The sequence below is a fragment of the Mustela erminea genome, chromosome 14 (assembly GCF_009829155.1).
Source record: "Mustela erminea isolate mMusErm1 chromosome 14, mMusErm1.Pri, whole genome shotgun sequence".
Taxonomy (NCBI): Eukaryota; Metazoa; Chordata; class Mammalia; order Carnivora; family Mustelidae; genus Mustela; species Mustela erminea.
The window spans coordinates 91,668,307-91,691,481 of record NC_045627.1 but is presented as its reverse complement, the minus strand read 5'-3'; the positions used below and the strand labels follow the sequence as shown (position 1 = coordinate 91,691,481).

General features: G+C 63.4%; 2 protein-coding genes across 3 annotated transcripts in view; both read right to left on the bottom strand.

Moving 5' to 3' along the window:
* Window positions 1-324: 324 nt before the first annotated feature.
* On the bottom strand, window positions 325-1,625 carry UTF1 (undifferentiated embryonic cell transcription factor 1). Its single transcript, XM_032313267.1, has 2 exons — window positions 1,049-1,625; window positions 325-878 (listed from the first exon to the last, which is right to left on the bottom strand). Exons 1-2 carry the CDS (start codon window positions 1,623-1,625, stop codon window positions 394-396), a joined length of 1,062 nt encoding a protein of 353 aa, XP_032169158.1. The 3' UTR covers window positions 325-393.
* A 3,788-nt stretch (window positions 1,626-5,413) lies between these two features.
* The window catches only part of KNDC1 (kinase non-catalytic C-lobe domain containing 1), a 59,365-nt gene continuing 41,603 nt past the window's right edge, over window positions 5,414-23,175 (bottom strand). For both annotated transcript variants that reach the window (XM_032313256.1, XM_032313255.1), the window contains 13 exons: window positions 19,954-20,047; window positions 19,778-19,875; window positions 19,429-19,649; window positions 16,649-16,762; window positions 15,667-15,814; window positions 15,374-15,553; window positions 14,621-14,824; window positions 14,015-14,097; window positions 13,587-13,737; window positions 10,000-10,122; window positions 9,854-9,913; window positions 8,959-9,116; window positions 5,414-7,417 (listed from right to left, as the gene is read on the bottom strand). In XM_032313256.1, the coding sequence (XP_032169147.1) occupies window positions 7,186-7,417; window positions 8,959-9,116; window positions 9,854-9,913; window positions 10,000-10,122; window positions 13,587-13,737; window positions 14,015-14,097; window positions 14,621-14,824; window positions 15,374-15,553; window positions 15,667-15,814; window positions 16,649-16,762; window positions 19,429-19,649; window positions 19,778-19,875; window positions 19,954-20,047 (1,866 nt within the window). In that variant the 3' untranslated portion in view covers window positions 5,414-7,185. The remainder of the gene's footprint in view (window positions 7,418-8,958; window positions 9,117-9,853; window positions 9,914-9,999; window positions 10,123-13,586; window positions 13,738-14,014; window positions 14,098-14,620; window positions 14,825-15,373; window positions 15,554-15,666; window positions 15,815-16,648; window positions 16,763-19,428; window positions 19,650-19,777; window positions 19,876-19,953; window positions 20,048-23,175) is intronic.

The following is a 23,175-nucleotide window of genomic DNA, read 5'->3' as shown; positions in this document are numbered from 1 at the left end:
CCCCACCTCCCCCACCTCCCCGCTCAGGACTCCCAGGGGAGGCAGAGAACACTCACCCTCCCAGAGGGGTCCTACACAGTCCTGGGAGACTGAGAAAGCCAGTGTTACAAGGACCTCAACTTTGGGTTCTAGTGACCCTTGCAAACTAGCCTCCTAGGGGAGATCTAGCCAGCATCCCAGCACACCCCAGCCCCGGGGCAGCCCTGGCCGCCCAGGCCCTACCGGCAGGGCCCAGTCCTACCCAGCACAAGACCTGCACATGTCGCAGAATTAAATTAGAAATTAACAGTATTTTTATTGAACATACCTAGATTTGGAGTAGGGTGGGGTCACAGAGTGGGGTCAGGGCACAGGGGACACGGTGCTACAGAAGGGACGGGTGCAGGCCAGGCCTCACTCTCGGGGGTCCGTTAGGACCCCTCGCTCGGCCGCGGCGCTGCCTAAGATGAAGCCCACGGCCAGGGACACGGTCTGGTCGAAGGAGCCGCGCAGCTGCTCCACGTGCTGGTTCAGGGTCAGCAGCTGGTCGCGCAGGGGGCCCAGGATGGCCACGATGTCGCCCAGGTGCCCCAGGGTCTGCAGAAGGGCTGCGTTCAGCGACGGGGGCGCGGACTGCGGGGGCGCGTGGTCCTCGGGGCGGCTGGGCGGCGAGTCTGGGTCCTCCCGGGCGGGGTCCAGGACCGGCGGCGGCGGGGATCCCGGAACGCGGAAAGGCGCGCGGTCCTCGGGCCGGCCCGGCGCGGGGCCGGCCGTGGAGAGCGCCGTCGGGGAGCCGGGAGCTCGAGGGGCGTCCGCAGACTTGGGCGGGGTCGGGCTGAACCTGAGCGTCCAGGCCCGGTCCGCGTCGGGGCCGCGCGTGGCCGGCGGCGGCGGGACGTCTGGAACGCGGCGGGACCGTCGGGCCGGGGTCTGGAGGCGCGCCCGCCGCCGCCCTCACGCCCCGGGGCCGCCGACCCCCATTCCTCCCCTCCCCGTCCCCTCCCCGGCCGGCGCGCCAGGCACCCCCCCACCCCGGCCCTCTCCGCTCCCGGGGCCCCGCCCCGCTTACCTGGCTCGGCGGGCGAGAAGGGCACGGCGGGGGCCGGGCGGCGTCCGCGCGGGGGGCGCCCGGGCCCCGGGGAGCGGCGGCGGCCGCCGCGCCGGTGTCCGTTGTCGCCCAGCAGCCCCATGAGCTCGCGGATCTGCGCGTCGAAGGGCCCGGGCGGCTGGCCCTGCGCGTCGCGGAGCTTGTCCTTGAGGAACTTGTAGCGGCGGCGGCACTGCGCGGGCGTGCGGCGCACCTGCTGGCGGGCCAGCGCGGCCGACACGCGGCGGTAGGTGGGCAGCGCCTGGCGGCGGTCCAGCAGCAGCGCGCGCCACACGGCCGGCTGCAGCAGCGTGCCCAGCAGCAGCTCCGTCTCGCGGGCGCTCCAGGGCGTGCGCTGCGCCGAGCCCGGGGACACGGGCGACCCGGGGAGGCCGGGGGACCCGGGGGACGCGGACGCCGCCAGCGCGCCGGGTGAGGCGGACCGCCCCGGCGGGGTTCCCGGCGCGCCCCCGGCCGGCCGCGGCTCGGGGTCCGGGCTGGCTGGCGATGCCGGCGCGGGGGGCGCGGGCGGGGGCGGCCGCCGCGGCCGGAGCAACATCCCGGGGCCGGCGGAGCTCGCGGGGTCGCGGCGGCGGCCGGAGAGAAGCCGCCCACACGCGCTCCGAGGACGCGAGCTCGCTGGAGAGGGAGCGGGAGCCGGAGCCGGAGCGGGTCTACGCCGCCCGCCCCCGCGCGCCCCGCCCCGCCCCGCCCCCCCTGCCCGCCAACTTTAACTTGGGCCGGCCGGGGCCCTGACCGGGGACAGCCTGCGAAACCTCACGGCGGCCTTTTTCAAACTCTGGCGCCGAAGTGCAAACGGATGCGGCCGCCGGCCTCAGGCGCGCAAGGGTCGACCCGGTTTTACGCATGTGCCGCGCCCTTTCAGCGCCCCGAGAGCGAGCCGTAGAACATTCCAGCTCCTGGAGGCGCCCCCGCGCCCCTCCCTTTTGCCTTAGGTGCGTCCGGGCCTGTGGTTCGCGGAGGCGGTGGTGTGCGGGCCCCGCCCCACGTGCGGTGGTGCCGAGTGTGCGCGGGAGGTGTGGTCGCCGCGGCGAGCCTGAGAGCGCGGACGTAAGACCCGCGCTCAGGCCGGGGTCCTCACTCACACGCACGCTTCAGAGGAAACACGGCTTTGTTCTGATGCAGAGCAGCGACGGCCCACGTCGTGACTCGCAGATGGTTGAGCCTTGCTCCCTGCGACTAGGGTTAGGGGGTGCCCATCCTGGTTCCGTTCAGCGTTGTTCTAGAAGTCTAGCCAGAGCAATAAGGCAAGAAAAAAGAGTAAGGTTTATAAAGATTGGAAAGGAGGAAGTGAAAGCATCATTATTTGCAGGTGATACGATTGTAAACATAGAAAATACAAAATAATCTGCAAGCACATTATTGGAATTAATGAATGAATTTAGCAAGGTCATTGAATGCAGCAATAAACAAAACTCAGTTCTATTTGTATACTAGGTCTAGCAGTCTTAGTCTGGGACAAGTTTAGATTTACAGGTGGCAGAGGAGGCGCTGGCGTCCCTGTGCGTCCCTTCCGACCAGCGTCCCCCGGGACATGGCACCTTTGTCAAGCTGAGAAGCTCGTGGCCATGGCACCATCGGCGGAGCCGCAGACTGCATTTGGGTTTTTCCGGGGTTCCCCAGGTTTTGCACAGACATGTCCTTCCTGCCCCGCCTGGGTCTTGGGGACTGCTGTGCGTTTGGTCACCCTGCCTCCTTTGTTCCCTCCGGACCCTGGCAGCAGCGCACACTTCTTCCGCGTTCTTGACACTTGCAGGACACTGTTAGGTGCTTTGTGGGTGTCCCTCTAGTTGGGTCTGGCCTGTGCCTTCTCATGATTAGCCTGCGGGTATGGGCTTTCGGGAGGAAGACCTAGGAGTCCAAGCAGTGCCCGCCGCTCCGCTTCCCCCTCCTGCGCTGCAGCTGGGGCCGGTCACCAGGCTGCACTTCGGGGGACACATACATGTGTTGTTCGGGAATCTCCTGGAATTCTTCCTGTTCAGGGGACTCGCGGGTGTTCTGTTCCCGGGGGCAGTCCCGTGCTGTTGCGTTAGGGGCTCCGATGGCCCCACGCTTTTCCCCTTTCCCTCTTGTTTTGTGTCCTTTTTTTTTTTTTTAAAGATTTAATTTATTTTTAAAATTTAAAATTTTAAAAATTTAAATTAAATTAAAATTAAAATGAAAAAATTAAAATTAAAAATTTAAAAAATTTAAAGATTTAATTTTTTAAAAAGATTTAATTTATTTATTTGACAGCGAGAGGGGGAGAAGCAGGCTTCCCACTGCTGAGCAGGGAGCCTGATGCAGGGCTCAATCCCGGGGTCCTGGGATCATGACCTGAGCCAAAGACAGATGCTTCATGACTGAGCCCCCCAGGTGCCCCGTCCTTGTCCTTTTGACATGCTCTACCCCTGCCCCGGCACATCTCTGCTTGGTGGCACGACCAGATTCTTCCATTCATCTTGGACTTTCCCCACTCCAGCCCTAGAATCAGCCCTTCCGCCACTTCTCCAAAAACCTCTGGTTCCTTTTGTTTGGAAAATGAGATCTGCAGTCCAGGATCCAGAAGCCTGATGCTTCTGGGGCGTCATTGCTTCCAGCCCACTGGTTCCGGGGGGAGTAGTTCCCTCCAGGGTCTATTTGGGCAGGTGCGGAGACGTTAGTTGACGCGACTTGGGGGTGCGGCTGGCATCTGGGGGTACAGACCAGAGGTGCTCCTTCTCTGACAGCAGGAGGCCGGCAACCTCATGCACGATGTTCTTACTTACTGATGAGCCCTTGTGTGTAGGCAAGGGAGCTTTGGGATTGCTCATCAGGATTCTAGCAAGAGGTCAGTCCACTGGCGGGAGTGTGGTCCTGTGTGGTCTTTGGCTGCACCCTTTCCCTTCAAACTGCTGTTTCCCACAGTGGCGCAGGTCAGCCCCCCAAAGGGTAAAGAGATGGGACAGCCCCTGGCACCGTGTGCCCCCGAGAACCCCCACTCCTGTAGAGCGGGCTTCAAAGCAGTAGCAGCCATACGAAGCGACCCCAAACCGCCCGTCTGCAGGGGCACCCTGGCGGGCGGGCCCACGGACGGGGTCCCCTTACACAGACCAGAAGCCCGTCGGGGAGCAGAGAGCCCATGCACCCCACAGTGCACAGCGGACGACTGAGGGTTAGCACGGAGTAAGCCGGACGCTGTGCAGTTATGCTGCTGGTGCTGTGCTGGGAGCTGGGACCCAGGTGCAGGCGCGCGGCCGGGCGTTCCCTCCTGCCCGGGCGCCATTTCCCGGGCCAGGGCCTGGGCCCCACAGGCGGCTCTTGGGCCGGCGGCCGCACATTTCTCTCCGTCTCCTCTCAGACCGTTGGGGTTACCTTGGGCTTGCACAGTGTGGCAGTCTTGGGGGTGGTCCGATGTCGCGCATAGTGGGGGCTGCCCCCAGAGCATCGGCGCACCGAGCCAGCCTCCATGTCGAGTAGGGGGGACGACGTGGTCGTGGGACCTGGGAAGCCTGCCTCGTCGGGGTCCTAAGGGGTCACGAGCTGTCAAGTCACCTAAAGGAAAACCCACTGTTTGGATGAGACCAGTGACGTGGACGGAGACCCCGGTCTGCGCGGCCTTCCTCAGTCCCAGGAAGGAAGCGGCACCGGGGTTCTGTGACCTGAAGGTGGGTGAGGACCGAAACCACCCACCCGCCCACAACGGGGACGCCAGAACCCCCTAACGGAGGCCGCTACTACGAAGGGCTTTTACTCTGCTGGGACGGCCCTGCCCCACAGAGGACTTCATCACTCACTGCAGGGACATGCCCAGATGATTCTGCCACGGGACACATCGGCCATTGAAGTCCGCAGAGTCTTTGCACCCGTGGTCTTCCACCCCGCCTTTTGCAGTGCCCCCCGGTCCTGAGCTTGTCTATCCGGACCCTTCACAGTGCGGGCCTGGAGGGAACAGCCCTGCCTCGCCCAGGGGAGGGAGGGGGCAGGCTGTCCTGCCCTTAGGCTCTGGTGAGGTTGGGGGCCTGCTGCAGCTTGGGGCTGGGGCTGGGCAGAGTCTGTGGCAGAGCAGCTCTGGGGCTGTGTGCCGTGAGGCCTTCGTGGCTCAGCTGTCTTGGGTGGTTTGCAGGTAACACTTCTGGCAGCTTGCTCACAGGGGCTCCAGTATTTGGTTGTGGTGGGCCCTGAATTCAGTGAATAAGCAGATCTGGCCCTTGTCTGTGCCACCCAAGGACACGGCCGTGGCTGGGACTCGTCCCCTGTGCCTTCGGGAGCACCCCTGCAGTTGTCTTTGGCCACGGAGGAGCCCACCCTGACCCCAAAAGCAAGGCTCACTTTGGAGACAGACAAAATAAGGCCCATGGAAGCCATCGGTAGAAATGATTTTATTTAGAAATCTGTGCCGGTGACATTCGGGCGACATGCAGACGGTCGTGCTTAAGCTGAAGGCCCGGTCACTTCCCAGTGAAGGAATCGTTAGGACCGGAATGTTTGTTTGCGCCAGACGCTGACTCAGTCTCAGGCTCAGTGACACGACCTGTGTTCAGGTCGGCGTCTGCGAACACAGGTGTTGTTCAGGACGACCCCAGACGTCGCACGAAGGCAAACCCCGTCTGCACGGCTGGTGCACGGGTCCCTCCCCTGTTCTGGACGGTCTCTGGGAGACAGCTGGAGGCGACAGACTCGGTGTTCGAGCACAAGGAGCGGACTTCCAGAAACACCACCAGCTGCGTGTTCCAGAGAATCCCTGACTCCGAAATGAGAGAGCCACTTGGGGTCTTCCAGCAGTTTGCGAAGTGAGAGCACTGGTGCCCGGGGGGTGCCCAGGGTCTGAGCTCCCAGGTGCGATGGATGCCACCGCGCCATCCTCCGCGCCATCTGCCACACCATCCTGGCCCTGGTGCCTCCGGCCAAGGGTGCCTTTCACCCGCGGAGCAGACAGATGCCCAACGCCGGCTGCTGGGGAACGGAGCCCTGGGGGAAGAGCCTGGTCCCGTCCAAGCGGCAAACGTCATTGCTGCCGCCGTGCCAACAAAGCGGGGTGAAGGTGAGCAGAGCCTAGGCGCAGGGCATGTGTGGCTGCTGAGGCAGATGGTGTGGGCCCTAGGCCTGAGCCCCCGGGCAACCGGGTGGGACTAGGGGGTGCTCCCAGGGCCCCTGAGGCCCGAGTCTGTGTCCGGTGTGCTTGGCTAGGAAGCAGAGCCTGGCAGGCCGTACCTGGAGCTGTTCTAAGTGGCAGGGGTTGGCAAGGCTGGAGGGTGCACGGGGCCACGGGCACTGGGGGGCTGCCGGCGTCGAGCTGGGAGAGGCTCGCCAGCAGCCAGAGGCTGGGTCAGGACGAGACCCCTTCAGGCCTGCTGGGACAGGGCCTGCGAAACTCAGGTCCCGCCATCCGGGCGGGTATGGGGAAGAGCTGAGCTGGGCCCCTAGAGTGGTCTGGAAGGAGGGGTCGGGCAAGTCTGGGGTGTGCAGAACGGTCTGAGAGAGGAGGGCGGGGGTTTGGGAGGGTCTGAGTGGAAGGGAGGGGAGGTTGGGGTGTTGGGGGTAGGTCTGGGCATGGGAGTAGGAGTGTGGACCCGGGTTGGCACTTGGGCCGCTGAGAAGCCTCAGGGCCCCACTGGAAGGTTTTGGAAACCCCTGGAACCCTGTGGTTGGTGTGGGGGGTCAGAGGTCATTTTGGTCCTTGGTTGCTGAGCAGACATAAGCCAGACTCGTGAAAATAGTGCTCTGACTCGGGGTGGGTGGCTGTGGAGTTTTGGGGGGCAGGATCCCTGGAGAGTTGGTTGAGAGTGGGTTTATAGTTAAGAAGTGTGAATGGTATGTGGCTCCTGGGGAGTCCACGTATTCTATTTCTGTTTAATTTTTAAATAGAGTTTTACACTAGCAGAAGCACCCCGACCTGCACTGGAGCCCGTCCTCTCTGGCTCAGCCGGGCCTTTGAGCCTCTGCCTCCCGGTGCCCCCCGGGCATGCACCCTGCCGCCCAGGCTGAGCCCCAGCTCCTGCGCCGCGGTCAGGCTCCCTCATCTACAGCGGCAGGAGCCGCGCTGCTGGGGCCTTCTGGGCCTGGGACAGCAAGCAGGCGCCTCTTTTCTACCCGGGTCGGTCCTCGCTTTGGAATCCACACCAGACCCGCTGTCCCCATTACTGAAACGTGGCCTTCATTCTCCGTAACTTGTCCTGGATTTTCCGGGAGTGCTTTTCGTTGCTGATCTGGCGGAAGGAGGCTCTGTTGTCTGCGGCTAAAATGGAAATGTCAGCCCCGCTGAAGCGCGCGATTCTTTGCTTGAGGTAGGACTGCAGCTTGGGGTCGGGCGCGAACGTGTAGGGGTTCTCCTGGAACGCGTGCACCTGGCTCACCACCTTGGCTATGTTTCTGTGTAGGGAGAAGAGAGGCGTCAGTCTGCACGAGCCTGTGCCGGTCAGTTCCCAGCGTGTCCCAGGAGTATCCAACCCATGCCTCTTCCGGTACAAACTCTGGGCTCAGTTTTCTATAGTTATTCCCAAGGCCCAACCTCATTTCAGTACTCGGGCCTGTCTGCCCGCCTGCACCCCCGCCCACCCTCTGTTCGTCCTTCTGCCTGTCGGTCCAGGCAGCCACTCTTCAGTCCGTAAACATGTACTGAAAAGCTGTGCTGGGCCTGGTTGGTGCTAAGGGTTCTGACGGGAGCACACCCCAGTGTCAGCGCCTGGGCCGCGACGGACGAGCCAGACAGACGCAGGTCAGTCAGGATGTGCTTAGGGGTCCCTGGGCACGTGTTTGTCCCCAGCTCCGTGTTCAGGGACATCAAGAGCCTCCGTCACCCAAGTATTTACGCCCTGGGCATTGGCCAAGGCTGTGAGCTGGGGCTCGCTGGCCTGGAGAGCGGGAAGGGGACTGTGACCAGCACACCCTCGGGCGCCATCCAAGGAAACTGGGATCACGAAGCAGAAGTCGGTAATTCTGCCCGCGGGAGGCTGTGGACTGTGCAGACAGATGTTCTCACCCTGACTGTGGGGAGAGAGACAGCACCTCCCGTAGGAAGGACGGCACTTTGGTCATTAAAAGGCAAACATGTGAGGTGCCTGGGTGGCTCAGTCAGCGACGTGTCCGACTCGTGATTTCAGCTCAGGTCGCGATCTCCATCCAGGTCCTGAGAGTGAGCCCTGCATGGGGCTCTGCGCCGGGCACGGAGCCTGCGCAGAGTTCTCTCTCTTTCTGCCCCGCGCCACCCATCTCTCTCTCCCGCAGATAAATACAGACAGACATGAACATACATCCAGACCTAAAACAGAGTGAAGAGTCGGCAGTGGGCCTCTGCCCTTGCTCCTTCTGGGTCGTGGCCTTCTCTCCGATGGTTAGTTTCCATTTTGCTAACACGGACTAGTGTGCTCTGTGTTGTCTCCTAAAAAACTGAGTTGGTGGCCAGAAGGAGGTCGGAACCTCCGGGCTCCAAGTCCCCTGGGCTGTGCCTCCTGAGGTCTGCCCTGACCCTGAGGGGTGTGCAGCCGGACCGCGGCCTGACCGGCCTCCCCTGTCTGCATGCGTGGGTGGCGCAGGGGGTGGACGGGCAGGTGCGTCCAAGGCTGTGGGGCTGCCTGGGAGAGAGGCTGGCCCAGGCCTGTGAGATGTGGGGGGGCATCTCCACGGAGGCCTGGGACCCCAGGAGAGCAGGGCTGGAGGCAGCTTGTGGTTTCCGAGGCAGAGATGATCATGACCCTCTTTGCCGGGGGTCGCCATGGTGGTTTTCACAAGCAGCCCCCAGTCTGCACCTCCCAGGTGTCCTGGGCCCCCAGGGGTGCCAGGCAGGGGAACCGTGGCACCACCGGCCCGGGCAGAGGACTGGCCACGGGTGCTGTGCAGCTGGCGCGAGGGTCCACGGGTGCTGTGCAGCCGGCGCGAGGGTCCTGTGGGTCTGCTGGGAGCCCGGCCCTCACCTGAGCTTGCTCCACCGGTGGGCGCCGTTGGTCATGGTGAAGCCCCCCGTCTCCAGCTGCTGGACGTGCATGGCCAGGAGGCGGGCCGAGGGCAGCGTGGGCTGTGCCCGGAAGCGCCGCCCCTCCATCAGACACAGGCTGTCGCTCTTCAGGAAGACCTGGGGGCCCAGGCGGGGGTGTGGGCAGGGGGAGACGGGGGAGGGGTCAGTCTGGGGCGCTCAGCTCAGGCAACCCCGGTTGGCACGGGGACAGCCCCTGCAGGGAGGCGACAGCCCTGATGTACACCCCGTCCACACTGTAGCGCGGAGGATGGGGTCCGGCTTGGACGTCCGGACGTCTGCAGCTGGCGGATACCACGGGAACATGGACGCCCATGAGAAAGCCACACACTTCCCGCCATCAGAAATGGCAAACTTGTTTCCTAACTTACTCTCTCTGGGCTCCAGAAAATAGCCGGGCCACCCAGCTGCCCCAAGGAGGCTGTGACCCAGGCTGCCCGACTTGAAGGACCTGTTTGTGGTGTCGACTGAGGACACACACGGCCCACCCGCCCTGCGGAGAGCGGCGTTTGGGGCGGCGGTCGGCTCCTAGGGCCGCCTCTGGGGAAATGCCCAGCCTTCCAGCGTCTCCTCGCCCGAGATCTCGGGAGGCTGCCTCTGCACTTCGAGAGAAGCAAGGAGGCCAGCGGGTCAGCCAAGCTCGGTCGGGTCCCCTGGGCATCTGTACCTGCAGCTTTGCCCCGCGGGGAGACCGGCAAGACCAGGCCAACTCGGGACGGGGGTGGCGTGGGGCCGCCAAGCAGGCTCTGCCCGGTGACCGCCCAGGGCTGTTCAGAGAACGTCGTAGGGGAGCCCTGGGCCCCAGGCGGCCAGAAGTGCACACGCGGCGCCCCTACCTCCACCGCTTTCAGCTCTTCCATGATCTCCGCTGTCTTCGCGGGGAGAATTCTCCAGGCCTGAAATGAAAGCACGGTGAGCCCCCCACGGCCACGCCAGTGCCCACGTGCCTGCCTGCAGCCCGTGGCTCTGGGGGGCGACTCACGGGGGACTGCCTCACGGCCATGTGCTCCAAGCCTCCCAGGATCTGCATGGCTGTGGCGAAGTTCCTCTGCTCGTAGCAAGACTTCGCGATCAGCAAGAACTTGGACAGCAGATTCACCTGCAGCTGGAACCAGAGGCCACACTCAGTCCTCCCACGGGACACAAGCGGGTAGACAGCCCGGGGGCCCAGCAGAGCGACCCAGCGCCCGGCCGCCGGGGCAGCGAGGGGCGCCCCGTGGGGGAAGCAGGCCGGCGGGGGGCTGCCGGGAGACGCAGGAGGAGGCATGACTTGAAAGCACAAAGATGTGAAAAGAAGTCACCCTCACTGCTCGAGGGCAGGTCACTCCCCAGACAAACCTCTAGCAGGCGGTCAGATGCGGGGGAGGGGCACAGCTTCAGCGTCAGGAGGGCGCATCTAGTGCGGGTGCATCTGGGGGCCCACGGGAGGCGAGCCGGCAGCTTCTTCTCATTTTCTGCCTGGGGGGTCCACCCCTCACGGGGTTCCAGAGCCTGACGGGCGTGGGCGTGGGGTGGCTTTGTTTCCGCGGGTCCCCCCACTCCCTGCTCCTCTGTGCTTAGCCAGTCAGCGGATCTGGCGGGAACAGCCCACGGGGTTCTCATTCCTAATGGGGCGCACCCTTTCAGAGCTGCCTCACGGACTGCCGCCAGGGCCGGGACCTTCAGGTGGGGCATTGTCTGTAGGTGCCAACCACACGCCTCTTCCCCTTCCCCGGGCCTGGCCTTGCCTGTGTGGTCGCACAGATGGCCCCTGGCTCCCCATGGTGGCCTCCCAGCTGACCGGCTTACCAGGCTCTTAAAGGATCTTGAACGACATTTACCGGCTTCTACTTTTTAAGTTGACGTCCCAATTTTTTCTTCATACGTTTAAATAGATGCAAAATATACTTTCCAGCACTTTCAGAGAAAACTGTTCCGTCACATCTTTTCCTTTTTTTAAATGTGGTAAAAATGCGTAATATAAAATCTGCTCTTGAACGGTTTTTCGTACAGCTCAGTACTAGCTGCACGCCTGCTAGTGCTACCGCTTACATGTGTCTGCCTTGCGCGGCGACCGTCAGAGCCCCGCTCCCCGTCCCTCGCCCCCAGCCCCGGCCCCAGCCTTCCACTTTCCGGGGTGTGACTTCGGCTACCCCAGGGGCCTCCTAGGCTGGTGCCACGCGGCGTGTGTCTTTCTGTGACTGGCCGCCCCCCGTCCTGTCCCCCAGGCTCATGCACGCTCTAGCCTGCGTCAGGACTTCACTCCTCGTTGAGGCGGGGCTCGAGTCCGCAGGACAGACAGACCATCTTGTTCACCCATTTGCCTGTGGACGGACATCTTTGGCAGCCGTGTTCCAGCCCACGTAAGACTGTCTGATGAGACTGAAACCCACCATTTTTCATCTAAAACAAGAGTCCGCGAGCTCTCCTTCAGGGCAACGAGCTTCAGCGTTTTCCTTCCTCAGCTCGTCTGTCTGCGCTGCGCCGCCTGCACGGACCGCACGGCGGCCACCGGGGCCGCCATCAGACAGTCGCAGTCTCTGGCTCAAAATTTGACTTTTAGCTCTTTTCTTGACCACAGTTCACAAATACAAAAGTCAGTCTTCTGGGTTGTTCTGACGTCACAGTAAGCAGCACACAGCCCGGGAGACGGCGGGCCAGCAGGCGGCAAGCAGGTCTGTGGAAGGGCCGTGGCCACTCGTCTGTCGTTCTGTCCTTGCTTACGGGGATGCGGGAAACCTTTCACAACCGTGGATGGAGTTCTGCCCCCGCGACCCTACGAGTCCTTCCTGCCCTTCTAAGCTGGGCGCCCACGACCACGTGTCCGTCCGCCGAAGGCCCCGTCGAGCACGCAGGCCAGCGCGTGTGTCCGCGCTCCGTGCTGCCCCGCTGGGCAGGGCGCCTGCAGGCTCGGGACCCAGAGCCCAGCTTCTCCCTCAGGCTGGGAGGGCACCCGGCCTCCCTCTTTCTGGGGGCTCTGGCAGAGGAAGACCCTGGGAAGCGGAGGTCAGGAAGGGACTGCAGACGGCCCCGTCTGCAGACCTGATTTCGGGAAGCTACATCCTGATGCCGCTAGGGACACTGCTGTCGTTAAGCTGTCCCTGCATCCTGGCACAAAGGAGGGTGGGTCAGTGTGCCGCGACAAACCCCTAAAGCCTGGAAGCTCCCCCCAGAGGAGAAAAGCAGGAGCTGCGAGTGCTAATGGCTGCGCGTCTGGGTGAGCCGACACACGGGGGACGTTAGAAAAAGCAAAACCAGCTGCGGAGGCCGGTGATGCCGGAACAGACTCACCTGCGCTTTGCTGTCGGATGAGGGGGGGCGGCCTCCGAGGGCTGGGGGCAGCCGAGGCGGAACAGAGGCGCCCCCACCCCTCCGTGTCCCCCCAACGCTCTGCCCAGGGCCAGCCCTCGTGGGGATCGTGCTTGAGGGGACCTGGTGCTGGGGCCGGGGTCCGCCGTGTAGCCGCAGCGGCCCTCAGCGGGGTGGGGCCCCCGTGGGAAGGGGCTTCTGTTTCACAGGAGGAGCCCGAGGGGTCCCGACCGTCCCTCCCCATGTTCCATGTCACTGGGCAGGACTCCAGGGACCCGCCGTCCACTGCCAGCCTCGGGCGGCAGGAAGCTGGAGGCCTCGGGGACAGGGCGTCGGCGGGCCGGAGGTGCACACGCACCAGGGACCGGGGCCCTCTGTCCCCCCGGCCCTCTTGAGCGGCGGGAGCCTGGAGCGAGGTGCCGGCTCCGAGGCAGGGGACTGTCCCCCTTGGCCTGCGCAGCACCCGGCCTGAAGCAGGTGAGTGGCCGAGGCTGAGACACCCTCCGTCCCGGCCAAGGCCCCAAGGCCCTAGAAGAGGCCCCAGAGCAGCAAGCACTCGGCCTCGACGGGCCGACCTGAGTCTCGCAGGCCGAGAACACACCCCGCACCGCCTGTGGTGGACGCCGCAGTGACCGAGTGGGTCCCCACCCTCGGAGGGTCCGGGTTCGGGGGACACCTGGGAGCCACGGTTCCTAGCCCTGGGACCTGACTCGGGCGGGAGTGTGGACGGAGCCCCGAGGGCGACGCTCTGACTGAAGCCTGAGCGTGAGTGGGGGAGGGTCCGTGTGCGTGGGTGTGGGGGAGGGGGCGCGTGTGTCAGGGACTGTGTGACGGAGCGTGTGTCAGGGAGCCAGTAAGGAGATCTACGGGGCAGGAGGATCTCTGTGCGTCCGAGATGATGACCAGCAAAGCCACGGTGTGAGTGTGAGGGAGCGTGTGTGAAGGGGTGTGTCTGTGGAAGACCGTGGGTGTAGCAGAGAGTACACACGCGTGCAAGGCCCCTGGAGGAGAGGCTGGTCACGGTGACCAGAGCCAGTGTGCGTTTGTGAGACGGAAGAGTGGCGAGAGACTGGGGCGTGGCCGGCGGCGCACACTGGACAGCTGGACAGCGTCTGGTGCCACCGACAGAAGCTGAGACGCCACTTTCCCCCTTGGCCTGGGGTCGGGCCTGTGGATTCCCGGTGCTTGGAGAACATGCGACTGGGTTCCACGGGAGGCACCGTGTGCCCGTGCGGCGATGCCCCAACCCTCCTCTGAGGGGGCAGCTGCCGAGGCACCCACCTTGGACGTGTGGCTGGTCACGATTTCCGCCGCCACCCAGGTGCTGACATCATCCGCGTTGCGCAGGAGCTGCAGCAGGTACTTGTCCTGGACGTAGCTGGGCAGAAACAAGCTGCAGGTCTTGGCTGACAGGGAGTCGGAGGAGCCGGCTCTGGAAGAGACCCGGGTGCACATGGCGGCGAGGAGGACACATGGAAGTGGCCCTGCCCGGCCCTGGGGCTGCAGGGTCTCTCCGGATCCACGGGGGGGGGGGTGCCCGCAGGATGGGCGCGGGGAGAGGGGAGGGCCCGGCTCCGGGGCCGTTCACAACACCGGTGTCTCCCTTTGGTCACGAGAGTCCACGAGACACTCCGATGAGGTCCCCAAGACCCTTCCACCAGCCACCTGTCCCAGGACTCTGGGGTGATGCCCCACAGGTGAACACTCACTTGGGGATGGCCACGCTTTTGTCCATGACGCCCAGGGCCCGGGAGTTCAGGAAGTGGACAGGGTGGCACTTCTGAAATAATTCCTGTCGGAGACAAGGACACAGACGCTCAGTCCTTTCCTCGTGGACTGGGCCGCGTCTCGGGGGATCCTCTCTGCCCGGCTGCCGTGACCCTAGGTAGGATCACTGGGGTCACCATCCCTACTGTCTCCTGCCAAGTGACACAGGGCCCAGGATGGCGGGGGTTGGAGGGGGTGCCACAGGGTGGGGTGCCTGGGGGCGGGGCTGGGGGAGCTGAGGAGCCAGGACGGAGGAGGCCCGCAGGGCGCCTCTAGTGCCTGCAAGATGGGCGTGTAGGGACGACGGGGCAGGTGGCAGGGGAGGGTCCGCCTGCCGCCGCGGCCCTTCCTGGCGCCCTCCCCACAGCCCCTGCCTGTGCCTCTGGCCCCATTCCCTGCCCTCCACACGTCCCTCTGCAAACCTCTCTCTAGCACCAGAGCATCCCTCCTCAGGACGCCCCTGCGGGGGAGCTGCGCACAGGCCCTCACCCTCCGCCCCGGGGGGCACCGTCCCCCCTCCCCCGGGGCCGGCCGGCGGCCCCCAACACCTGTTGCAGTAATGTCAGCTGGCTGAAGAGCTGGTGGGTGCTGTACTCGGTCAGGAAGTAGGGCCCCTTCTCGTTGGCCTTGGCATAGGGGCCGTAGAAGTCCTCGAAGAAGCAGGGCTTGGGCAGGGCGGACGCGATGGTGTACTGGCGCTCCTTGTGCGGCAGGGCCAGCCCGTTGCCCCGGGCCAGCCTCCAGGGGAAGCTCTGCAGGGCAAGGGCAGGCTGTGCTGAAGGGCCGCTGGCACAGCCGGTCCTGCCTGGGGGCAGCCTCTGGGGGTGGGGCGCTGGAGGGGGTGCAGGCTGCCTCCGGGTCCGGGACCCTTCAGGCCATCTCAGGTAGAGCCACAGAGCAAACCCCTCCCGCTGGGGCCGTGCTGGCTCAAGGACACCTGTCCCAGCCACTTCAGCAGGTCCCCCAGGGACGGAGGCACTGGGATTTGGGGCCATCCCCTGACATCACGGACAGGTCCCCACAGACCCCGCTCACATCCCAGGCCATTTCCCGACAATGGTTTCTTCCACCCAGACCTCTGGCCCGAGGGTCAGAACGTTAGGTCATCTGAGCACCTGGCCTTGCACGGAGCGAGGTGGGAAGGGCAGTGCCACCCTCCTGGGGCCAGTGCCCAGGACCAGCAACTTGGGGGGCCTGTGCGTGCTCACACGTGTGCGTGGGCGTGTGTGGGCATGCACGCTCCGTGTTCTCTGAGCTCAGGCTGAGCGCCGGGAGCTGCCCTGCCCGGGAAAGGCCCCCACCTTCCGGGAGATGCCGTCTTCTGAGAGCCTCTTACAGAGGGCATTGAGAGGTCTGGCGTCGTCCTCGGCCTCCTTGGGGTCCTCCAGGTCGGTGCCGCGCGAGGAGCCCTCGGCCCGCCGGTCAGTGCCCACCTCCAGGAGGCCCAGCAGGTGCTCGGCGGAGCCGTCCAGGGGCAGGATCTGGGCAGGAGCACAAGGCGGTCACTTGCCCCCAGACCGGGGCGGCGGCTCTGAGCGCCTGAGTGTGGCCCGTGGCGGTGCAGGGGCTGCTCGGGTGCTCTGCCCCGGGTCACCTTGGAGGAGATGAAGTCCTCCAGCCTGCTCAGGAGCCCGGAGTTCCGCGTGAAGTCCACCGCGTAGCAGTCCTCCAGCCAGGCCTGCAGGAGGCAGAAGCTCCGCTTGTAGATCTTGGTGAAGGTCGAGGTGGGGTCCTGATGGGCCCTGCAGGCAGAGGGGAGGAGGCCTGAGCCACGTGGGGGCCGCCGGCTGGCCGTGGCAGGCCCGTCTGCTGCACTAGGCACATGGCGGGCGGCAGTCACCCCTCCGAGCACAGGGGCATGAGTGGGTTCTGAGCGTGGCTCTGCCTTCCAGGGCTAGTTCTGCACAACCCTCCTGTCTCAGGGGACAGGAGAGGCGGGAGCCGCACAGCTGGGCCACAGGCTCGGTGACTGGGCAGGAACCTGCTGCTTTCCTCTGCCCTTGCCTGGCGCCCAGTCCTGGAGCACTTGTCACCTCCTGCAGCCGGGGCCTGAGACGCCCGGGGTCTGGGAGGCAGCGTGCGGACACTCGAGCAAGAGGTGAGGTGGTAGCTGGGCTCCACAGGCCGGCGTCTCTCCTGTGAGTCCCTGCCCCCAGGGCGGGAGTGCAGGGGGAATCTGGCAGTGCCACGTCCCTGTAGCTCCCCGATCCCAGGATCCCAGCCCCCGGCTGAGGGCTGGCAGGGCCCTCCTCCCCCTGGGCTGCCCCCGTCCAGTGGATGGGCGTGCCCCCCCCAAGCCACCTTGTTACCTGTCCTGCCCCTACACTCAGCCTTCCCCGATCCTCACGGCCTCCAGAGCCGAGGCCTCTCTCTGGCCACGCGCCCCTCCCGCCGCTGCCTCCCTTCCCTCAGGACCCCGTGGCCCTGTCGTGTTCTCCCGTCTCCCACCCGGCTCTGCCCCCATCCTCGTCAGGGTCACTGGGGACCCCGTCGCCCTTCACGGTCACTAACGGGGCACCACGGGGTCCACCCTGGGGCTGTGCGGCCCTTGTGGGGCCCGGGGCCCGCGGCCGTACCTGGACAGGGTGCTGTTGATGCGGTCCAGGAGGAAGTGCAGGAAGTCCTGGGGTGTGCAGAAGTAGCGGAAAGTGTAGAGGAACTGCTGCACGTAGCCCTCCAGGAAGGCATCGCTGGGGTGGAGAGGAGGTGGTCAGGTCACAGGTCCGGCCGCGGCGCGTCCTCCGGCCCTGCCGACCCGGGGCCAGGCCCCCGGCTCGTGGGTTCTCCCTGTGCACGCGAGTAGCCAGTCCCCCCACCAGACCTTCCCTGTGCCGCAGGAAAGTTGGGGGGGCCCGGCTCCTTGCAGCCTTCGTTAGCGGTTCTGGGGTGAATGTGTGAGAGAGCACGTGTGTGAACGTGCTTGAATGTGAAGGCGTGAGTTGTGTGTGTGAGCGTGTGCACACGTGTGCCCATGCCGGCAGGATGGTGGGCAAGAGAACCCTTCGGGGAAGTAAAAGGTGCACGTGGGGTGCTGGTAACAGGAGCGACCCCCAACTGTTTCTGGTGAGAGGACCTTCTTCACCATTGATTTTGGAGGCACCCTCACTATCTGCTTCTAGAACCTACTCAGAAATCTCCTATGCGCATGCGGCGGCCCCAGCCCCCATACTGGAACTCACTGCGTTAGAAATGAGAGCAGCAATCTGTGCCCCGAGGTTCGCAGTTTCCTCAGGACAAAACCAGGGAGTTGATGGAATGAGGGTCCTTACCCTTCACTGAGTGTCTCCCACCCAAAGGGGTGCCCCAGAGAGCCCGAGGTCAGGTGACACCATGCAGGTCAGTGACTGAGTTCCAGAAACAAGGAAGGCGTGTGGGTGCTGGCAAGGCCGCCTCCCTAGCCACTGGAAGATGTGCTGCAGAGCTGAGACCTGGTGTCCGAAGAATGAGGGGGCCAGCCACCTGGTCACCCTGGGGCTTCTGTGGGCTGGGGGTGCTGTGGCCGGGGTCAGGCCCAGCCTGTGAGGATAAACCACAGCCTTCACGAGTGAAGACCCTCCTGTCGTTGGAGATCCCATGCACACACACACAGCACACCACACAATAGGCCTCAACACACACTCCCATGCATGTGCGCACACACCCAATTCACACCCCCACGCACACACCCGTGCACACACACACAACTCACTCACACCCCCCCACACCCATGCATGTACACACACCCCACTCACACCCTCCACGCACACACACTAACATACGTACACACACACCCCACTCACCCCCATACCCTACTCATACCTTCACATGCACATACCCACCCCCATGCACATATGCACACACTCACACCCCCACATGTGCACATATACTCACACACACATACCTGCACACACAGATACACATACCTCACTCACACACAACACGCATACACGCACCCTACTCACACTCCCCACATGCACACAGCACCCATGCATGCACATATACACACATCCCATACCCTACTTACATGCCCCCTACATGCACACAAATACTTCACTTACACCCCCACTCACACACCTAGCACACATGCACACAGCCCGCTCACACCCATACATGCATACATACCATGTACACACGTACACATGCATATACCACCCACATGCATAGCACACACATGTGCATCCCTCTCACACATCACACATGCACACAACACGCCCATGCACATATGCCCCCATGTGCACACACACCCCCATGCAAATACACACCCCCACTCACACTCTCTCACACTCTCACACACACACACACTGCTCATACACATGCAGACACATGTACACACGTCTCCTGTAATCACACAGCCAGCCCTTGGTGTGTGTGTGCGTCGTATATCCATCTTGCAAAGGTCTACCTGGGCCATCCGCCAGTGGAAGGCTCCCAGCACAGCCAGGTGCAGCCCACCTTGGGAGTTCAGGTTGCGTGGGAAGAGACTGCTGTCCTCAGAGGACTGGCAGGCTCCTGCTTTCAGAGACTTCCCTGTTCCCCAATAGCCCCCAGTGTCCCCTGCTGACACCTGACCATCAGTTCTGGGTCTCCAGAGCCTCCAGCGCAAAGAAGGCCTTGGGGGTTCCTAAGTGTGTCATGGGTCTCCCAAAGCCAAGACTGGGTGAGCCCTCTCACCACCGCCTGGGAAGGTAGTCTGTACCCACCCCTGAGCTGCCAGGCTGTTGCGTCAAGGGAATCTCAGGTGGTCAGGAGGGGCCAAGGGTGGAGGGGTCTGGGGGGTGTCCTGGGGGTGCCTGTGACCCTGGGTGTGAGGGGCTGGACCTCCCTGCTGCAGGGTGAGTACGTACACCTTGCATATCTGTTCGGGGGTCTAATGACCACACATGCTCATGCCTAGAGACAGTGGCTGCAAAAATAATTCAACACGCATGCTGAGACCAAGCTCCCTCGTGGGCCCTGGGGAGCTAGACAGTTAATTATGGGGTGTTTTAACCTAGCACAGTGGCTGTGATCCAGGCATGTCTCTGAGGCTCCTGTGTGTGTTTCGTTTTAGAAGCCTCCTGGGAGGTTAATTGTGCGTGGCTGCATTCCCCAGCACCTGCTTGGGTGCCCCTGCAACTCCAGGTGCAGGTCTGGCCAAGAGCTTGGTGAAGAAGGCAGATGGCAGCTGACATGGGCCGCTTAAATTCTGATGAAAATACTTTTTAAATGAAAAAAAGGATAAACCCATCTCAGATGAGGGAAGGCAGACTTTCCTCGCCTCATTCACCTCTTGGGGCCTGTTTCTTTTTTTCTGCCTCCGTTTTGCTTTCAAAAGGCATGAAGGGGTCCAGGGGATCTCAAAGGCCCAACTGCCTGCTTGGGGCATGGGCAGCCGCACCTGGAGTAGAGGTATGCCATGAGCCCCAGAGGTGTGCCGGCCTGTAGGACGCGGGCCTTCCTCTGCTTGCCGCCTCGCGGGTGCTTGCTGACGTTGTAGAAGATGAGGGATGAGGACTCGTCTAGGGGGCTGAAATCCAGCGTGTCACAGTGGGCCGCCGAGATGTTCACGATCACAGGCAGGGCGCAGGGCTCCAGGCCCCACCGCTCGGCATACATGACCTGTGTGTTGTGGGGGGAAACGAGCTGCCTTCATCTGGTTGGCCTGTGCCACCAGGTGCTGGCAGGACCGGGTGCTGGGTCACCTGCTACTGACCCGGGGTGGGGGGCAGGGATTCGGGCAGACTTGCCTGCAGATACTTCTTGACCAGTCCCAGGAACTGCACTTTGCACTTCATTTCTTCCAGCTGCCCTCTCAGTTTGGACAGCATGGTCTTCACCTCGGAGCCTGGAGGTGGGCAGAGTTGCCACAAAGCGGGCCCCAGGCCCTCGCCCCCACGCCCAGCCCCCCGGGAGCTGCCGCTACCTTTACTGCGCTTCTCCTTCTGCAGGAGCTTCTGGTAGAACTTCAGGGTCTTCCGGTGGTTCCTCTTCTCCATCAGCAGCTGCTGCTCCAGCTCCTGGCCAGGAAAGAGCCCGCGATGGCCCGGCGTGCTCGCAGAAGCCGGCCTCCCCTCGGGGCCCGCACAGAGCCAGAGCGCGGGACACGTCCCACGCGGGGACACCAGGGTTCCTAGGGACCTCGCAGGGACAGTCATCCAGCCACAGAAAGCGTGTCTGTGTGCGCCCCGGGAGACGTGAGTTCTGACGAGGGGACCAGCCCACGGGAAGGGAAACCTCGCTGCAGTGCGGGGAGGAGGCTGGGGGGGGGGGCTCCGCCGCGCCGCGCGGGGCCCTGCAGGGGGACCTGGGGCTCTACCCGGCCGGGATGGACCGGGACGGTTTCCTCCTACCCCGGCAACAGCCCAGCCAATGAGAGACGCTCACGGCCCAGCCAATGAGAGACGCTCACGGCCCAGCCAATGGGAGGCGGTCAGGGCCAGCCAATGAGAGACGCCAACGGCCCAGCCAATGGGAGGCGGTCACGGCCAGCCAATGAGAAGCTACTGCTCTTGCAGCCCCCAGTTTAGGCCAATGGACTTTCGCTCGGCGGCTGCCCTGGGGCGGGGTGACCAGGACCGCTTCTGGCTGGTTGGGGGGGCGGGGCGGGTCCCCCCCGACCGGCCGGGGACCCCAGCTGCCCCGCGAGGCCCCTGCAGGACCCCCGCGGGGCTGCCGCCGCCCTGCACGTGGGCCCCCGCGGGTGAGGACCCCACCCGAGGCCCGGCCGTCCGGCGCGCGTGGTCGAGCCCGAGGGACGCCGGGGCCGAGTCCCTGCCCCAGACTCTGGCTGACCACCCCCCCCCGGCCCCGTTCCCTCCGGGCCCCTCGGCCGTGCTGCGCGGGGTCAGCGGCCAGGACGCGTGGCCACTGCTGCCCGCCGGCAGTTCAGAGAGCTGGTGCCAGCGGGGCATCCTCGTGTCACGGCCGGGGCGCCCAGAAGCAGGGGTCGCAGCCCCTCCTGGAGAATGTGCATCTCGCAGGAAGGTCCACGAGTTTGCTTGGCGGGAGCAGTTTCTGTCCTCCCGTGAGGACGGTCTGGATTCTTCGCTCCCCCAGAGGGACCAGGGAAGCCTTGCTGGCAGGGCAGGCTCGGGGCCGCGACTGTTAGAAATGACCAGAATCCAGACATGGTTCCTGCCTTCAGGAAGGAGGGGACAGATGTAGCCTGGCTCACTGCTCCCACCCTGCGGGGCCCAGGGCTGAGCATGGGTGTGATTCTGGAGCGGAGAGGGTGCTGGAAGCCTGGCACGTCCCTAGGAGGGGGCCTTGAGCCACCGCGGGTCTCCAGCTGGGGGTGTGAGGTTGCGTTTACCTGCAGGAGGACGACAGGGGTGTAGGGTGGACGCAGTGAAGGGGACCTGGCCAGGGCCAGGAACCAGAGGAAGGGGCAGAGGCCCAGGGATCTCTCAGACTCCCACCAAAATACCTTCCTGCTACCGGGTTCACAGTGGCCCCAGGACCCTGAAACGGCCACACTGACAGGAACCTTAATCTGAAACCAAATACACAGTGGTCTTCATTTGGGCGCATCTAATCAGCTCAAACCCACACAAGCTTCCCCCATTCTCCTCTGAGGACAAGGGACTTGGCTTTGTCAGGAGCATTTATTTCTGTACAATGTTGTGAAATTTAAAACGCAGGTGGTGTTTTTATCTAAATATTTGAATCCCTCTATCTAGTGGTTTTACTGAAAAGGTGGTTCGTGTGGTTGTCGTCTTCCCTGTGCTGCTGTCCCGACAGCCAGGCCGCCGATGGCCGCACCAGGCGGTAGGAAGCGCCAGGCCCCGGGCAGCTGTGGGGCAGGGGCTGTGTCTGCTGTTGGGGGACGTGCTGCAGACTGAATACCGATTCACCTCCTCCTCCACGTCTCAGTGGTTAACTCAGGTCTCCCAAGGCCTCTGGGCCCTTCCAGCTGGGCCACATGCAAGCTGCAGGGGGAGGGGTCACACCCTGGGACAGCAGGCCGTCTGTCTCCATGGAAACAGAACGCTGATTTGGAACACAGCGAGATCCCCCAGGAGGCAGCTGCTTGGGGAGGAAGCCGGCAAGCGGCTGCTGAGGCATCTTTCGGCTGGGACTCTGTGTGAGGAGCCCGTGGGTCTGACATCACACAGCCTGGCTCCAAACCCGCCTCCCCGACTTGTCGACCCGAGGACCCAGTCGCTGGCTGCCAGCATGGGGGACAGAATGAGCGCCCGCGGTGCATGGGGCAGAATTGCGTGTGCAGGACCTGCGTGCACCTCTGACGTGGGAACCACGGGCATGTGAGGGGCGCCTGGGGGGCTCCGTGCGTTAAAGCCTCTGCCTTCGGCTCGGGTCATGATCTCAGGGTCCTGGGATCGAGCCCCACATCGGGCTCTCTGCTCCGCGGGGAGCCTGCTTCCTCCTCTCTCTGCCTGCCTCTCTGCCTACTTGTGATCTCTGTCTGTCAAATAAATAAATAAAATCTTTAAAAACAATAAAATAAATAACATGAAAGTGTCAACTCCTGTCTCGCAGGCCACACGGCTGCCAGCTACCTGGTGGGTGGCACAGGTCTGCAACATGTCATCCCTGAGGACAGTCCCGTGGGACGCCACAAAGCCTGGCAGCAGCACCCACAAGTGGCCCCCACAGCTGTGCTCCAGACGGACTCATCTCCGTCCCCTGAAGGTCTGGTTCGCGCGAGGACCAGGGGCTGTGCCGTCCCATCACTGTGTGCTGCTCTGTGATCCTGGCTTGCTTTCTTTTTTTAAATTTAAAATTTTTAGTTTTTTAAAAATAATTTTATCATTTATTTCACAGAGAGAGAGATCACAAGCAGGCAGAGAGGCAGGCAGAGAGAGAGAGAGGAGAAAGCAGGCTCCCTGCCGAGCAGAGCGCCCGATGCGGGACTCGATCCCAAGACCCTGAGATCATGACCTGAGCCAAAGGCAGAGGCTTAACCCACTGAGCCACCCAGGCGCCCCCTTTCTTTTTTTTTAAATAAAGATTTCATTTATTGATTTGAGAGAGAGAGCACACACAGAGAGAGGGAGAAGCAGACTCCCCACTGAACAGAGAGCTGGACACGGGGCTCCATCCCAGCACGTTGGGGTCATGACCAAAGGCAGCCGCTTAACCGATGGAGCCACCAGGTGTCTCTGCCCCTGGCTTTCTGAAGACA